A 19,547-nucleotide genomic window follows, 5' to 3' on the forward strand; every position below is an offset into this window, starting at 1 on the left:
AGCTCTCGCTTGAGCTAAAATAGGCACAAAGAGAACTGATTGTTTTCTCGCTTAAGCCACAAATGCCTCAAAAATGGATGTGCCCTCGCTTGAGCGAAAGGGTTCCATACAGACATAACTTCTTTTTAAGTCGTCTGAACGATAACTCTCATATATACAAGAGCCTAATGTCATGTTTGTCATCAAGAAGTTGTAAAGGTAACAACTATATAAAATTCTTGAAAGTAATAAAAGTAAGGAATTGCTTTGTTAAAGGCGAGGGCCAGAGGGCCCGTTTTTGGCGTTTTTGGCACCCGAGCGATCGTATTTCGCCCGGCCACGGACCAGACAAGTATTTTGACTAATTTTTGATGGATTTGTCGCTTGGGCGAGAATCATGAAGGGAATTGAGTCTATTTTAATGAGTTCGTCGCTTGAGTGACAATTTCTCACTTGAGCGAGAAACATACAACATTTTTGACTGTTTCTGATTGTTCGATTGCTTAGGAAATAACCCTAGCTTGGGTGTGAAGTGTATTTACACTTGAGAAAGACCATGACTCAGATGATTGAGTCTAGTGCCCAAAATTGACAAACTTATACAAGTACCTTTGTTCTTGCGCCTATTTAGGGCAATGTTTCCGACTGTGATGTCGTGATTAGGGCAATGCTCAAAAAGGATTACATGATACCATGCAGCGAGGTCGTCTGACCGTAAGAGGCTTGGCCATGTGGTCGTCCAGGATATTAAGCGATGGTTCGTAGTGGTAAGGATAGTATTCCTCTTTTACGTGATGACGTAAGATTGGGTCCCACATGAAGCATTCCTTTGGGAGATGTCTTAGGTTGACCCAATCATATAAAATAATGATTAAAAGATTTAATTAGCTAACCTTGGTTAGTGTGCATACTCATTATGGATAATGAAGTAGTGGAGAAGAAATTTACGAGAGATGAACGAGCCCCGAGATGTTGAGAGGGACGACGATGGCGGTGGTTCGTCAGCAAAGTCTTGAGGGTGAGTCTAGATGATACGAGTTCCTTGTATTCTAGGATGAGGTATTATGTTGGATCGGACAGTTCTCATAGCGCAAACTAGACGATATATGACAACCCCTCTTTGCAATCGGGATCAATGAGAGGGATGCCCAAAAAGTGTTTGATACGACACCGTCCTGAAATGGACAGCTCTTCGGAACAGATCGATCATATATCCTTGCGAGGAATAATTTTTGTGCGTTCAAATCGGCTTGTTATGGGACCTGTACTCTTGGTTATTTCCGAATAGTATATTGGGAGGATATTGGTGAAAGGATGGATGAAACAAGCATAACATTCATACATTGAGATTGTGGATTTTGATCCTCATAATTTGATATTATAACATCATTCATTATTGTGCATTTTTATATGTGATGTATATATTGTGTTTATTATGCGTGTATGTCTGGATGTGATATTCCGTGTAATTTCATGTCGTCAATGAGTAATATTCATTAGATGTCTTACTCCCTCTTCTTTCTGTTTGTCTTCGGATCACGTTTTGTTTAGATGGATCGTTCTATGAGGATTCAGAGTTACCGCTTCTCGATGTTCCAGGAGGGGGCATGGAGGATTGAGGGAGATCGGTACACCTACACAAGCCCTTGCGACTTAGATATGTGTAGGGTACTTTTTGATGTGCTGGATGTCTCAGCCTTTTGTTTAATTTCAGTTTGGGCGAATATTTCTTCCGCCTTGTATTTCGTACAAATATTTTCCGTTATTAAATGAAGTATGATTCAAAGTTATATTGAGTTATACTTTTTATCACCTTTAGGTAATGGTGTTTTTGATTTTCCGCATTTTATGTTACTTAAAGTGATGTTCCGAAAATGAAATGAATATAAGGAAATAAATTTTATATAGCATCATTATTAAAAAAATACCCATTTTTGAGCAAGATTTTTGGAGTAATTTTCGGGCGTTACATTAGTGAGCATCGAAATGAAGAGAGTAACATGATTAAGGCAAAACATACATATTGTGAAGAGTTGACAAAGGTGATGAAAGATTTGGTTCGTACTTTTGGGAGACTGATGCCTTTGAAGTGGAAGTTGTATCTATATCTGGTGGTCGCAATGTGAGAGAGTATACTGTGAAAGTAGCCTAAAATTAATGCAATTGTGGATAATTTCAATCATTAAGATTGCCATGTTCTCATGTCATTGCAACATGTATTTCATTGAACTTAGACTACATGCAATTTATCTCACCAATTTACCATCTAGATAATCTTCTAAAGGCATAAGAATATGAGTTTCAACCAATTGGTCATGAAGAATATTGGCATGATTAATTAGGTCCAACATTCATTCCTAATCCTATTATGTGTAGGAAAAAATCGGGAAGACCAAAAACTACACGCATTCAGAATGAGATTGATGAAATTCAATATGAACAAATTAAAAAATATGAATGATGTGGAACTAAGGGACATAAGAGTAAAACATGTTTATTTCAATCTAGAGAACCGAGTGAAAGTTCTATGCAACCCTCCTATAATCACTAGTTTATTAATTAATTCTTACTTTTATAATGTAATTCTATTGAAATGAAACATATTTAAATGATGCAATGTAATTCTATTCATATGAATATAAATGAGTAATATAATTTAAATTTAAATATTTATATAAATATACATTATAAACTCGATTAATATATATGAATGGTGTATTTAAAGATGAGCATATTACATACACTTATACCAACAAGACGTTAGTCTGGTGGTATAAGGCTCTGCTAGATTCTTAGAAAGATTAGAAGGTCAAAGGTTCAATTCGTGAGAGTGTCACTTGTTGGGATAGGTAACCACGGACTCGAAAGAGATCAGTTCCTTATCCAAAAAAAAGTAACGAACTACCTACTACAAAAAAGAAAAAAGATTACCTACACTTATACAAGAAAATAGATTCCAGAAGAATACAATACAAGCAGGTTGAACGATAGGAACCCACATGAATGAAGACTTTGAATGGTTGAAAATGCAATACAAGCATGCAGGCTATGTAAACCACGTAAATGGAGAGTTTCAATGCTGAAAAATGCAGTTGAATCCAGACTATGAATGTAGGCTATGTTAACATGTTTATATAGTAAACCCATTATATACATTGAGATTAATATGTTTATATAGTAATCTCATTACATATATGAACATTAAGATGTTTATATAGTAAACCCATAACATTAAGATGTTTATATTGTAAATCCATTATATATATTAAGATTATATAGTAACCCCTAATCTAATCATCTTAGAATTAAGTGGGGACGTGAGGATTATATAGTGAAGACCATTTTCAGGTTTCATATATAGGACAACACACTGCTTTGAATGGGACACTTCAATCATTAAATGAAGCCTTCAAATGAAGGTTTTAATGGGAGAAAACACACTGCCCTATACACGTTATTGAACATCTCTTAACACGCTTCAATGCAGCCTTTGAATGAACATAGTTGGTGTAAGCCGGGGCATTCCATGGCTTCAATGCATGGTTGGTGAAAAATAAAGGAGGTTTTGAATGAACACGAATGAGTCCACGACTTCAAGAGGAACTAGTGAGTAAAAGAACAAGCTCCTGTGTACTCGTGAATGAAAAAAACGAGGTCCCTTATACTCGTGAATCATGCAAATGAGTTCTCTTATAGTTAAGTTAGATTTTGGAAGAGAAGAAAATAAAAGAGAAGGCTTGTGACTCATCTCTAAGTTATTTAATGGCTCTCAAGCCTTTCATTTCCCTTTCTTCCCTTCCAAAATCTAACTCCCAAACTAATCTTTTTATACTTCATTATCTACATTTATACCACATATAGAAACAAAATATATAACTATCACTATGAACTATTTCCAGTTCCCTATTTTGCCCTTAACAATTTTTAATTTCGACAAAAAACATATAATCTGAAGTAACACAATAATCCTATATCTCACATTAAATTGAATATTATAATAAATATAACAAAAGTATATTCAATACAAAAAAATTTGATTCTATAAAATGATATATATATATATATATATAAAAATTGAATATTATCATAAAATAAGAATATGGATCGACATACACAAAATGTCTATCGACATACTAATAATGATAATCTAATAAATGTACCAATTGTTAAGTAGGTCAGAGTAGTAGTATATTGATTTAACCGATTATTCACTAAATAAATGACATATTGGTGAAGTTATATATAAATATATATTATGCTAAAAAAAATTGTATGTTAGGTAGCTCATTAGACGTTTCAATAATAACAATAGATCAAATGAATGTTAGTCCAATTTTTAAAGAAAAGAGATTTCATGAAAAATCATAAACAAAACAACATATTTTTTAGATGATTTATAATATAATATTATTGTGTGATTTCATTAATATCATCTATCCCATTTAATGAAAAGAAGGTATGGCTGTAAACATTGTTTGCCGCTTGATTCAGAGACCACAGTTTAACATTCCACTTGGAGTTTTCATAAATTTAACGTGTCCTGGTATGCATGGCTGGTGTGTCAACCGAGCATGTGTAAAGCATAAAAATACGTCCATGTGTTCAGGTTTAACAGTGACAAGTTTCATATTCTATGATTCTTATGCTAGAAAATGAAATAGTCATCAATGCACGGTTGTTGTTCTTTATGATTCTGGATCTTTCAGAAGATGAATTTTTATTTGAAGAGTGCTTATCCATGTAGCTCACATGATATGATTCTGGATCTATAAGAAAATGAGTTCTTATTTGAAGAGTGCGTATCCATGTTGCTCACATTAACCCATCAATTTGGATATTCAGTTACTAGATTTTTATTGCAACAACTCCAAAACCGATCTAAATATTTCCACTTCTTTTCTTATTTAACACTATCTAGTGTCATTATAATGGAAAATATATGTTAAAAGAAATATGTTATTATATGAAGTTTTATATTAAAATGGAGAAGATAAGTTGTTGTTCTATATTGGACTTAAGTTTATTGATGTAATGTGCACCAATTATAAGCGTTCAATGGGTCTCATGCCCATGTATTTAGTGCTTGTAGTTCTTAATCTCTAATAATATATTGCTAGTAAATTGACAAAAGTATACAAGCGTTGGTTGACTTCATGCAAGGTATGTGTTGTGTGTATACTTCTTATGGTGGAGTAATGGAGTGTGATAGTTCTTTTGAATTATAATTGTTAGATTAACAATATTGGTAAGGTTAAGGCTTTCCAAGGAAGCTTCATGGTTTAACTTGATTGGGTATTGAAGATGATGAATGTTGGTGAACTTTGGTGGAGATGTTCCATAATATCGAAAGGCGTCTCAGCAATGGAGATATGTGGTGTGTTCCGTTAGATGGCGATACGAGAAAATACACTACATGTTTGGAGAGCTAGGCTCCTGATAACATCATCAAGGATACTTGGAAAAAATTATATTGAAGGGGAGCAAACTCTTATATGAATGAACTGTTAAAGAGAACTAGACGTTAAGCAAGATAGAGTGAAATATTCATTAAGGTAGAGATTCTTGTAAAGATTTCCTAATGAGTGAGATATGAAGTCTCAAATTGTATAATATTGAAATTAATGAGAGAAACAATGTTATATATTGGACTAAAATCCCTTAATATAAAGCTTGTAGTTTTTATTTTCTAATAATATTTTATTAGTCACTCAACACTCACGAGAACATAAACACAATTGATCGAACTCTGTAAACAAATTCTCACATCTTCATTTTTTCTATTTATTTTATGTCCTTTATTTGATTGTTTGTAACCAATGCTACCTCACTTCCACTAAACCAACAACAAAACATTTTGAAAATTTGTTCATTTTTTTGTTGGCTTTTGCAACACCAACCACTCATAATAATTAATTCATCCTCTTGGTGTGTCATTGTGCAATAGCCACTCTTAATAATTAATTCATCCTCTTGGTGTGCCATTGTGCAATACTTCCTCAACGTTGTACCAAACCCCCTGCACTCATGTGTCCACACATCCCTAACTTGGAAAAATTCCTGCATGGAATCCATGCACATCACTTGATTTTAAAATTTTGTAGTAAAGTTCACCTAATTTTGCACCAGCATGAACCAAAGCTGTTTCCTAAGCAACATTAATTTCAATGGAACCGATGTTGATAAGGTCAATCATGATAAATGGGACCTTACAAATATAAGACAGCCCTTCATAATCATGGCCTCGAGGCATTGGTCTAACATTGTAACATCTAAATCCTAAGATAGACTAAAAAGTCAAATATTCGATTCCTGAGAACGACACGTGTTAGAAGAGTTTAATTTATTACTCATACGACAATAAAACATTCTTGATTATATAAAAAAGAAGGAATGACTGCTTAAACTTCAAACTGATGGAAAAGTTCATTGTGAGAAAAGGTTTATCCAACAAGGTGAGGTTTTTATAAACCAATATCATAACAAGGTGAGGTAGAATTAGGAAATAAAGTAGCTAACAACTATCACCATCATCTATAGTTTAATCACTTTAATGTCCCTCACAACCCTACTTTTAAATTTTTGCCAGATTGATACCTTGATCCTGAAGTGGTATAAGGTGAATATGCTATATAAGTGAAGGGAGCATTTCTACATTTTGTGCCATGAGTTATGATCGGTTGAAAAAAAATATTAAAGTTACAAATTTAGTTATTAAATACTTTTCTAACCATTCATATATCATGACACATGAAGTAACATAATATTGTGGGACAAAATGTAGTCTCATAAGTGAATGGGTTAATGATAATAGGTGTAAAACTTATAATCAACTATAATGAATATCTTGGCATGTAAAACTTTTTTTATCAGATTGTCATGTTGCAAGACTATCACATCATTAATGAACAATAGGCTTATAGATAAGGTGTGTGTATAAATTGAAGGAAAGACCCACAATTCTAGAGAAACTATGATTTACTACAGAATATTTTGCAAAATCTTTCATCATAATTTACACCATAAATGTCATAAGGCTACCCTTCTTAGCCATTAGTTTTCCCCATGGGGACATTCTTTGTAGAATAAAATTAACTTATAACAAAGGTGAAATCCAAGAACAAAAGATTAGTAATTTGAAATAACAAATCTAGCAAGTCCACATAAGAGACTATTGAGGAGAAGAGTTATTGGATTTGAATTTGAGCATTTCTCTCCTATATCTTTCTTTGTCTTCTAGTCCCTTCTCCTGATAAACCTGAATAAGAAGATTCACAAATATTGCATGAGAAAGTCTCTAGTTAAGTGACTGAAAAACATAATTTCAAACAGATATTGCTCACTGCAACAAATGTAGGCATTCTAATAGCTATAATATAAAACATTTTCTCTAACAAGCAAGATTTTGTAACAGACAAAACAACTAAGCCATTATTGCTCACTGCAACAAATGTAGCCATTGTTATAGTTATGGCCTTCTTAATATCAATACAATATAAAGATTTCTGGGCAACTGAATGTACAAATCAGAAAAGAAAAACTTTTTCGTGACCTAATACATATCCAGATTATCTTACCATATCAAATAATAGCTATAACTACAAATAAAATAAGCAACTAAGTCTGTATGCAGAAACAAGGTAACATTTAATAGAAAATATAATGTGCTCTGAATGCAATATTTCTTAGAAAACAACTTGAATGCGAAAAAAACTGAACATTCTACTGAATGAATAACATGTAAAAGGTTTCTTTACATTATATAGACTTAGTAGAGCTTTAGCCTTTAACTACCTTCCTAAAGTAGAGCTAAAAATAATACAAAAAAAATATGTCCTAATACACACAATTACATAATATTGTATTTGGACACTGCAACAACTAAGCCTTTATCCCACTGGGTGGGGTCGGCTATATGGATCGAATGATATCATAATGCTCGATCATAAATTATGTTCATTAACAAAGAATTGAGCTCTAAATCCTTCTTTATCATTTCCCCTATGGTTTTTCTTGGTCTCCCTCTTCCTCGAGGTATATCTTCCATTGATCTACTCTTCTTACAGGGGCTTCTACCGGTCTCCTCCATACATGTTTAAATCTACTGGTCTACCGAGTCTACCATCTTTTCTACAATAGAGTTACTCCAACTTTCTCTCTGATACATTCATTTCTAGTCCTGTCTTTTCTAGTGTCCACTCATCCAACACAACATTTTCGTCTCTTTTCTGGTGTACTCTTTCATCCAACGCAACATTCTCGTCTCATCTCTGCTACTGCTATTTGGACAGTAAAACTCACTGGACAGTAAAACTCACTGGACAGTATACTAGCCTGGAAACATATAGTCTCCCCATTTCATTCACACATCAACTTCATTAGGTATGTTAGAGACTAATATGTGAAGTATCAAAACAAAAAGGAATCAGCAATAGAACAAAACAAAAGCAAAATGACACTCATCATAGTTAAGAAGTGTGCATACGTACCTGTCTTTCTGCATCTGTCAGATTGTTCCACAGAAACCCAATCCTCTTACTAATTTCCCTCTCTTGTCCATTGAATGATGCCTTTAGCCTAGCATAATTCTCAGAAAAGAAGAAATTGTAACCACTCCTGTTTGACTTAGGCTGCGACGGATCTCGTAATGCCAATCTTGATCTCTTCCTGTTCTGAGAACTAGGCACCCTTTCAGTATAAGAACTCCATGACACATTTGCAGGATCATGATACAGGATACCCTTCAGCTGTTCAGAACCGAGATTCACTGTAACTACATATCCACCATCGAATTTACTATCAATTGTTCCAAGCACCACAGAACCAAGCTGTTGTACTGGACTAACTGCATATGAGAAAGAAAACCCTTATCACAGCTAGACATGCAAAGCATATAACTTGCATATATAGATTAGATGAAGATGAAGCTATAAGCTATGAAAGTGAAATTAAGGAAACAAATGCTGATAATTCGTTACAATAGTTCCATTTTCAAAAGAACAGAAGCAGATATTTATACTTCGAATATTATTCGCATAACACGAGAGAAACAATGAGAGGGAAGCTCTATTATATAGAGCTCAAGCACAACAAACTCAGTTGGCTTCTATTACAGGCTAGCTAAACTCACAAGATAGTTGACTTAGATTACAAGCTAATCACTAACTCTATTCTCTAATATCCCCCCCTGAAACCCAGGGTGGGTAGCCAAAGTATAAAAGTCAAAAACACTAAGTTTATCTCTAAAATAACAAAATCTAGTAGGAGAAAGGGCCTCGGTAAGGATGTTTTGTCCAGTTAAATATGCTTTGTCCTTTGATGAAGCACTGGATCATGGGCCAAAGCAACTTTGCCAAGGTTATCACAAAGGATGAGAGGAGCAGTGAAAGAATACTGAAGCTCAGAAAACAAAGACTTCATCCACAGAAACTCATGAGCCAGTAAGGCATGGCTTCTATATTCCGCTTCACTGTTGGATCTGGAGATTGTAGTTTGCTTCTTTGACCACCACGTGATTAGGTTAGGACCTAGAAGTACACACTAACTAAGCTCAACTAACATAGTTGACTTAGATTATAAGCTAATCAGTAACTCTATTCTCTATACAGAAAGATTGTTTTCCATACTTCTATTTTTATATCATATTCACATATTTCATAGATAAATGTGCTTGTAAGTTCTATCGTCAACTTGATTATTGTTGACAACAGAAGTATAGCTAAACTAATGATGGATATGTGGACGATGTTGTTGGTACAACAAGGACATAGGCAATTGTATATTTAGAACCTTTTCAATTATGTAACCTGTTGAAAAATGTAAGAACTGGACCAGATTAAGATCAGAGCTAAATATTATTGATGCAAACCACTATGAAATTATGAATACACTAGATTCTCTAGGTATTCGATAGACCTAGAACTCTCCCGATGCCAAAGGCCCAAGCTCTCTACAAATGACAAGATGTCCTTACCTTCTAACTCCTCTCTTATTTATAGGCAACATGCCTTATTTCTCTGATTATCCCAGCCCCAAACTAACTAACTCAATAACAGATTACTAATAGCATTCTAACTAATTGACTGGCAGGTTACCTAACATAAAATTAGGATGATTATTCTTAGTGTTGGGGTAATTAGGTTAGGGTATTGTATAATATCATAATCTCGTATTGTTAGCTAACATTCTATATTTTCCTATTTTACGATCTTCAACCTAAACTGTATAATTTCAACAGATTTTTAATTATTAAGCAAAAGTTCAGTATACATGTTTAGTATAAAAGTTCAGTATACATGTTTAGTATAAAAGTTCAGTATACATGTTTAGTATAAAAGTTCAGTATACATGTTTAGTATAAAAGTTCAGTATACATGTTTAGTATAAAAGTTCAGTATACATGTTTAGTATAAAAGTTCAGTATACATGTTTAGTATAAAAGTTCAGTATACATGTTTAGTATAAAAGTTCAGTATACATGTTTAGTATAAAAGTTCAGTATACATGTTTAGTATAAAAGTTCAGTATACATGTTTAGTTCGCACTCCAAAATTAATTTAGTGGGTGTACAGCGGAAAGAAGAAAAAAGAGAGAGAGGAATTAGTTATGAACCAGTAAAAAGTGAGAATCAGCTATAGAGGAGGTTAGACAGAGAGAGAGAGAGAGAGAGAGTCAGTTTGAGTATTTTGGGATTTTAGGCCATTGGAGGCTTGGGCTCTCAATTCTTGGAATTGAGAGAATTTATTTTACACTTAGCTGCATCATTTCCCTTTGTATATCTTATTATACTTTCAGGGTAATCCACTGTTAGTCTGTTATTATATTTTCAGGATAATCCACTGTCACTGTTTCTTAGGATGATTATTCCTATTATATTCTCAGATCACTCTATCACCATACTTGAGAATGCTTGTTTGAACTTCATTTGAGGATTGAAAAGGTTTTAAAATAGTCAAAATTGCAATATCAATCTTCACTAACTACATGATAAACAAATTTTCCATTTGGTCAACTTATAAATCACAAATGGTGTTACTTGAGTTATGGTTCTTTGGTAATATAGTCAAGCACAATAACTTCAGTTTCACATATGTAGTTTGCTTCAAGTCGGCACTCCAACAAAGATATCATTACGAGAAGCTAAAGATGCAATTTTAAGCAAAGACAAATATAGATGCAAGTTAATATATGAAGAATCAAAGGAGTAATCCAATCAGATTTGACAGCTCATTTGACTTACCCTGACCAGGTAAACCATTCATAGTGCCACCTTCCCCAATTGTTGCAGAGTAATTGATGAGGCTCCTATTCAAGGGATCTGTATATATGAAATAACTAATTGGTCAAAGGAAAATATCACAACGACATAAATAGAGGGGGGGATCATCTTTCCTCACCGGGGGTCAAGGAAGGAGGAACTTGCTTCCGAAAGTAATACACCTGCTCAAAGTGGTAAAGCAATGATAGATAGTATTTACGCACCATAAACGATGCGCTCGTTATGGTATCTCGAAAGTTAAAGACCATAACCACTTCCCTCCATTTACGATCTTCAATCACCTATATCAATTTTGGAAATAGCATAGGAGAAGCCTTTTAGAAACATGTATGAAAGAGAGGAATATATTCAACAAAACTTGTAAGATCACTGTGCTGCATCATACATAAATTGCAAACTCAAAACTCTAGAAACAGCATTAAATCTGCTGAAAGCATATACTTCCTTAACCTTCGCTGCTAGCTCAAGTCAATTGGCAACTTATCATGAAAAGAGGAAAAAATTAAAATAAATATGTTTTATGACATAAGAGAACTATAATTTTTAACAATTAGAAGAGAAATATGTATGAATACCTTCTCAAGACCACCTCGAGATGTTACTTCAAGGAAAAGGAGATATAGATCTAAAGGCTTTCCTCCTATAGTTGGAACCCTACATAAACAAAAGGGTAAATTAATGTCAATCTGTATGCTATTAACTTCATAGATAATTTACATTTCATATTCATACCATACTCATACACACACACAAAAAATCTAATAGATAAGCGAAAATAATAGGGTGTAATCCTATAAAATCAATAAGATGGCAGTACCAAATTTTGTAAAGCTAACAAATCTTTACAGATAAGACTTAAGACCAAGTCGACCATAATTTATTCAGGAGCTTAATTTAAAATGCCACCAAGTCCTTGAGGACTGCTTCATCCCAGAATCAAATCCTAGCCAAGCCTCTTTCGCTGTACTTTAGCCTGCCATCCCTCTTCCCATACCAACTCCTTTGTAAAAGTAAATCAGACACCATTGTATCTTTTGAAGTTGCTTGTGGATAGTTTATTTCCATCTCCAGAAGGGTCCACTCAGATCAAAGGATTCACTCATCTAACCAACTGATTTTAATATATTAAAAAAACTTGCGTAAATTTTAGACAAGATATGCATGGAGATCAATTTGGGGAGACATGCACCTTCCATGGTATAATTCCGCATTTTAATAGTTATACGTGTGATTAGTCTCTGGCACAGGAAAACAAGTAGGAGAGGCAACCAACCAACTTTCACCATAGCTTGAGGACCCTGGCTTTCTTTATCTTCACAGTGGTCGAGTTTATCAAACATTGGTTCCAGGATCGAGAATTGCTCAGGAAGGGATAACTAGAAAGGGATCAGATTACTAGAGTAAGATAGAACCAAATTCCTAAACTTAATTTTCTTGGACTAACATCAGAGTCCCATATCTTTATCATCATTCATTTTAATCTCAGAGAATCTTTTGACTGTAATATCTACCATACATCACCTATATGTCTAAACTCCATCCTATGCGGAAAAAGAAGAAAAGGAAAGGAAGAAAAAACTTTCAGGTGTGTTACTAATACTACAGTATTGCTATACAGAACACAGTATACTATATACCAAGCACGAGCATATCACTAAATATGTTAACACTGAGCACATAACCAAAGCTAATGCATAACAATTTTTTTATTAAATTTACCCAAAAGAAAACAAGAAAAAAAGAAAAATGGAAAATCAGAAAAAATCAGCAAATTATTAACTAAGGAACTCCTTCACAATAGAGAAAACCTTGCAAACCAAATTACACTGCCATCAAATAATCTAAAGGGGTAAAAGGTAGAAGTAGAAAGGCTGCTGCATACTAAAGTGTATGTCGCAGAAGGACCCGAGGAAACACAGCTATGAGAGAAACCGTAGTGGCGTTAGACAACATAATAAATCACTGCTACACAGCATGGCCAATTATAAATCCAATAAATATATAACTTATTATTCATCAACAAAATAGGATAATATATATTAAAAGTAATCACAATAATAATAAGATTCTGTGGTATGTGTATATGACTTTACCCCAATGTTTCATATCAATGTATAGTTCGTTAGAAATGACGAACTATGTACAAGTGTTATGTTAAAAATGCAAAATTATTCTGCAATTTAGTATGCAAAACAAATATATATTAAAAATACCATTAAAAAACAGTGACAAATCCAATCATGAAGGAAATTTTCCTTTTGTTACAAAAAACAATGACAAGGATATATTACTCGAATGTTATACTACTGGTCGAGGTTCCAATGGCATACCGGTGATCCCAAGGCTTACGCAAAAGGCCAGCCAGTGGATTAAAAAGTCCAAGGACCTTTTATCCTTGAAAGGAGACTATCCAACAAGTCTTTGAATGCCATGAGACCTCTATAGGAAGGTATGACCACCAAATCAGTCCACATTAGTCAAAGGGAGGGACTCGAAAGGCATGCACGCCATGCACACAAGGAGAGGATTCGAAAAACACGCATATGGGGAGCGCAAACTTTTACACGTATCTCTCTTCAACTAGATACACCAACCCACGTTTATAAGGGAGATTTCAACAACATAGCAAAGGTAACATAATAATGGGTGAAGCTATCGACCGTTCCGAATTCTCAATTGCTGATTTACACACTTTATTAACCAATAGTAATTTTGTAAAATAAATAACTAAAAGTATGATTAGTTAGTAAAGAGTGTATAAATTACTTAAATTATTTCCCTTATCTTCGGTGTAGCAACCATCTTGCTATCCCATTAAAGTGTTAGGTTCAACTTCTACACCCACTATCAGGGATTAACTAAAAGAGTTTAAATAGACAATTTTTAAGTATCAATAGCATGTTCTTGTAATAATATACCCAAACATCAAGCAAGTTTGGAAGGCTAAACTCCATGCGGAGTTATAGCATAAATCCATCTTCAACTCCATTTGCAACATTAAATTAACATAAAAGAAGCTTGGCATCCCACACATCTCTTAAATTTCAGCATATACACGCAATTTTCTCTCTCTACCAGTAGCCAAATAACTAAGCATGTGAGCAAAAATGAAAAGAAGACAGTGCCACATCTTATATAAACAAAATTAACCAAACCCATAAAAGCAAAAACAAAAAATATCAATAAAATTGACGAAAAGTAACCAAACCCACAAATGGAAAAACAAGTATTATGAGTAAAATTAACCAAACCCACAAAAGCAAAACCGACAATTATCAATAAAATAAACCCTTATTTTAGAAAAAAGGGTAATTGAAGAAAAATAAAATTAAAGTACATACATGAACAAGTTCTTATGAAAAAACGGTTTTTTTTAAAACACTTACTTAAATTTAGTTCCAAATGAGTTGTGAAAAGATTGAAGCTTTTCCAAGAAGAGGAATCCATCACGGACAAGATCATCGTACAGGACTGTAGGTGGAGGATAAGGGTTGTTGGTGAAATTCCCATTTTGTCCTTCACTCTGATTCTGAAAAAGCACAAGCTGTTTTGTAGAATCTTCTTCTGCAACAGTAGTTGTCATTTTATTTTTCTTCTTACTCTCCTCACCCCTGCTAAATACAATTTAGCTTATTGTGAATGTAATAATAAAACTATAAGTTAGAAAACTATTGTTTATGTATTGCATGTCATTTTCCATGAGTAAGAAATTGTATTAATTATTAGTATCATATAATTAAATATTCAATATCATATAATTAACACTCATTTCATTCCCTCAAATTTTCTATGTATATCAATTTAGTTAAAAAAAATATTAGTTGCAACTTACTCTTCACATTTTTTCTTTACAACTCACATTAATTCTTTCCCAATATATTAAGGTAACGAAATACTATTTTGTCTTTTTCACAATTTCAAAATGAAAGGACTCATTCTACTTAGAAAAATAAACTTTTTCTTTCTTCTTCGACCAACTCCCAATAAAATATTTTATTTTTTTAAGATTTTTGTGCTTATTATATTATTCTTCATTTTATCTATTCACTATTTCTAAAACACATAAAAGTAATTTATTGTACTTCTTTCTAACATAGTGTCACTCCCACCATTTATCTTTGTCAATAATCACTTAAATCTTATGTCATAAAGTAGTTCCTTTATGTCATTTGGAGATGATTTCGTACTTCAATTCGGCGGAGGAACTTTAGGGCACCTTGGGGCAATGCACCAGGTGTCGTAGGCAATCGAGTAGCTCTCGAAGCATGTGTACAAGCTAAACTCTTGGTATACTCAATTTCATCCTCAATTCTAAAATCATCTTTGCAAATCCTAAACAGAAGATATTAAGTTTCATGTCTAAAACAAAACATGACTAAGATGTGCAATTATAAGAATTGGAATCAAAATTGTTTGTATATAACTGGAGTATGCAATAATATTCTAACATTTTAAATTACATATAAATATGGTCATCAGGTTAAGAAATGAGAAGTGACATATTAATGTAAGTCACATTTTAATAGCATAAGAAGGATAACTACACAGTGCTACATGATAAATACAAAAAGCATTTTTACCTTAAGATTTTTTTCTTAAATAAGCATGTTGCTGCAAAAATTAAAACCATGCATTAGTAACACCAATATGTGAGTGAAAAAGTGTAAGAGTTTGGTAATAAAAATAAATACTACTTACTTACACTAAAGCCAGTCATGTTGTGCTTAAACTCTGGCTTTTGAACTCTTCAACACACCTCATAGAGTCATCATCTTCTTTCACTTCTTATGATAGAATAGTTACTATGAGGGATGAGAGATCATATAGATAGGTCTTACGTGCCTGTCCGTTTAGTTTGTGTCCGCAAAATATAAACAAAACACAAACATGACTGTTTTCCTATAACAGACAAATTTATTGTTTTGTCCATTTTAAACGGGTTAATGGGCATGCGGCCCCTAACGGGCCACAATTAAACAATAATCATATTTAGTTATTGTCACTGTAGTGCTGGACTTGTTTGTTGTTGTTTGTCTAGACTCTGGCATCATAGGTACATTTGCTACAGTACCAACCAGAATTGTTCTAATGTCTTGTTTCAGCAACTTTCTAGGACACCATTTCATGATTGAATACTTCTGATGCATCAATTTAATGACTGTGGTTATTAATGGGAGCACTTCTCCTCTTATCTGATTTGTGTTATTTTATGTGTCATGTGTTGTGATTGGCCAGAAAAATACTTAATAATTGAATTTTTAACTTAAATATATATTTTTTAACTAATCACAACTAATGGCACATGAAGTGCCACAAATTTTGGAACAATATGTGCTCCCACTACTAATATGCTCTCTCAAGCAAGGACAAAATCATTATAGCTATAAAAATAGCTTTCATAACTTGTTGGAGCCTACTTAGTCCAATGGAAATCCTCACCAGAAAAGCAGGCTAGTGTAAGTGACATAATGACCTAATAATAGAACAAAAAGGATGTCATGTTCATATTTTCTCAAACAATGCAGAACATGGGCATTGCCTAATTTGACATCTCTACTTATTCGGTATGTGAATAAGTAAAAACAAATGGCGTGCACATTTAATTTATAGGAATTGAATAGTACTAATAATGAATCTTCTACCTATCTCTTGTAAAAGAAAATAAATATAGCTTGAATGACAAATAAAAAATTATATTCCTATTATCTATATGGAATATGTTTCATACCAGTTTGAGGAGACATTATGATTGGCCAAATCTGATGAGATCGCAGTCAAATGTGGTAGAAGAACCAGTTCATGCAATTGTGGATCATATTCAAATAGTCGACCAAGTCAGATAAAGGATCGAGTTGACTGGACAACGCCTAGTCAGCAATATGTGGGGTGAATGTATGATATTTCTCTTGTATTTTGGTTAGCACCTCTTATGCTTCTTTAATAAAAAATATGGCTAACATGTTGCCTGATAATGCAGATCTACGTACTACGTCGATTTGTACATCCTCCTGCCATGCGGCTAGGACAGATCTAACATACAACTACAACAACTGGAAAAGGCAACATGACAACTACTCTGGGTAAAGCATCGTGCCAGCTTGAGTACGAGCGTAATGGAGCCACCCGACATGGATAAAGTATCCCCTCTTGTTTTAAGCAAGCCTATCTAGTAAACAACATTTATAAAAGAATATTTCATGTCTTCAAAGGAGACCCCTTATAAGGAAATTAACATCTAATACTCACACTTGTAATATTGTATCTTATTCTTTGTATACATATTCATATATTAATTTGAATGTTGGAATATCTTTTCATATATTCACTCCGGCGCTCACAGAAAACACTCAGACAAATTTCAATGCTCCAGCCTAGGAACCTCCATGCCAAATAATAGAATGTAAAGCTAAGTACAATTTAAAAATATAAGCACAAATAAGTATTGAATTGGTAATGTAAAATAGAGAGCATAACAACACCGGTAAGGAAAAAACAAGTGGAAAAATAGAGAGCAACCCTTACTTCGATAAGCCACAACACTCTGATATCAGTTATGTAAGGAAGGAAAATTTCTACAATCGTTAACAACAACAACAAAATACCATAAATAACTATATAAAAAATCACCTAACAACCTAATCACTAAAAGATATGACCTATATCCTAATTTTTAATCAAAAGAAGATAGATTACCCAATTTGATTCTTAAAGATTTTCTACTATGCTACTTTCATTCCCAAAAGAGTAAGAAACCAAATTAGTACTCAAAAATCAGAATTATTAGTCAAAATAGTTCATTGTAGACGTCGTAAAAAATAACTAATTTAATCATTGTTTAATTTTTATGAGAATCATTTTGAATTTTTTCAATCTCATTGAATTGATACAAATAAAATTTTGAAGGAACAAAATAGATTACTACTTGTAAGTCCAAAGGCATACGAGAGACTTTCATCCTCTACACCCATGAATCCAGCCACTATCATTCCCAAAATGCATGTATTGCTTTCAAACACAAAAACACTTCAACCTCAATAAATCTATAAAGAGCCATACAGATAGGAGTATTAAATACGATATGTCAATATGCATATTCCTGACGGATATAAAGAAATATATATACAATATGATTGATATACACATATAAAATTAATAAAAAATACTTTGAATGTGTTAAAGATAAATATCAATGAAGTATTAGATAGTATTAGCATCGGATACATCTGGAAGACCATTATGTCACAAAGGATTTTGAAGTATTTGGTACTGAAGAGGTAAGAAGAAGTTGTATAGAGAAGAAAACGCCAGAGTCAGAGAATTGATTATTTATCAATTCAGTTAATAGGAAGCATAAGGAATCCCACAAAATTTGTAGCAATCTATGATAATCACATAATTATAGCAATCACGCTTTTTTTAATTAATTATTTCCAATTAGAGTGTTTTATTCCTTGCTTGTTTTACTAATATTGATTTGATTTCTTGTTAACCATCATCAAATTTTTAATCCAATTTATTCCTTTTCTATAGTAATTAACATTTTCCTTTTTTCTCCTTTATATAGTAGGTGATAATATGTAAAATATTTTTTACCTAAAACTCTTGCCAATTTGGTCCTTAAGTTACCTTAATCACAAAATATTTAGGAAAAAAGGAATGAGAGATCATAAAAAACAAACAACACGTTGATTTAGTGGGGTAGGACCTACTAGATTTCATAATGAGTAAAAAGGATAAAGATTCAATTCCTGATAGCGACATTGGTTGGAGGGGCAGTCATGCATCCTAAAAAGATTAATTCCTTACCTAAAAAATGTAAAAATATTCTTGATAGTACAAAAAAGCATATCAACTCTCCAGAAAAGAATAGACCAAGTTGGGTAGAGGATTTTGGAGGAAGAAGTCCATTAACTACAACTCCAGTGACAAGTTCCAGCTATTGGAAATTGAACTCATGAGATAAAGGAGAAAATATATTGAATTTTATTGATTGTAAAAGAGAGATGTACACTGTATATTTATACAAGAGTGTTAACTTGAAGAATAAGCTAACTAACTTAACTAACTATAGCTTAACAAACTAAAACATATTTATCACATGTCAAATTAAAAAAGGCTCTGCTGAAATCCTTTCTTCTAGAAGAAAAATGCACATGCTCATATCAAAGGAAACAATGCCAATGGATTTGCCAAGGAACAAATTATGTCTGCACCAATTGATGCAGACTTGATGCGCCAATCAGGCATCACTGATGCGCCAACCTGCATAACTGTCTCGGTCAGAAACTCTTCT

The 19,547-nt window shown here is 33.1% G+C and overlaps 1 protein-coding gene across 3 annotated transcripts; it reads right to left on the reverse strand.

Annotated features, from left to right (window-relative positions):
• Nucleotides 6,894-14,893, reverse strand: LOC109343417 (high mobility group B protein 10-like). Of its 3 annotated transcripts, XR_002107208.1 has the most exons (7): nt 14,641-14,891; nt 11,830-11,908; nt 11,373-11,535; nt 11,216-11,293; nt 8,466-8,821; nt 7,050-7,234; nt 6,894-7,018 (listed from the first exon to the last, which is right to left on the reverse strand). XR_002107208.1 is itself a non-coding variant. In XM_019581689.1 (6 exons), exons 1-6 carry the CDS (start codon nt 14,835-14,837, stop codon nt 7,148-7,150), a joined length of 951 nt encoding a protein of 316 aa, XP_019437234.1. In that variant the 5' UTR covers nt 14,838-14,893; the 3' UTR covers nt 6,928-7,147. The 3 variants fall into 3 exon arrangements, 2 of the variants coding, with proteins under 2 accessions (XP_019437234.1, XP_019437233.1); XM_019581689.1 differs by having other exon boundaries at nt 6,928-7,234; nt 8,466-8,807; nt 11,211-11,293; nt 14,641-14,893; XM_019581688.1 differs by having other exon boundaries at nt 6,928-7,234.

This window comes from Lupinus angustifolius, chromosome LG03 (genome assembly GCF_001865875.1).
Source record: "Lupinus angustifolius cultivar Tanjil chromosome LG03, LupAngTanjil_v1.0, whole genome shotgun sequence".
In the NCBI taxonomy this organism is placed as follows: domain Eukaryota; kingdom Viridiplantae; phylum Streptophyta; class Magnoliopsida; order Fabales; family Fabaceae; genus Lupinus; species Lupinus angustifolius.

Excerpts from the sequence above, each read along its gene's own strand:
- LOC109343417 (XM_019581688.1), bottom strand. The coding sequence starts at position 14,837 with ATGACAACTACTGTTGCAGAAGAAGATTCTACAAAACAGCTTGTGCTT. Across the intron at positions 11,909-14,640 it reads TCATTTGGAACTAAATTTAA|GGTTCCAACTATAGGAGGAA; the intron begins GTAAGTGTTTTA and ends TTGTTTATGTAG. Across the intron at positions 11,294-11,372 it reads TCCTCCTTCCTTGACCCCCG|ATCCCTTGAATAGGAGCCTC; the intron begins GTGAGGAAAGAT and ends TCATATATACAG.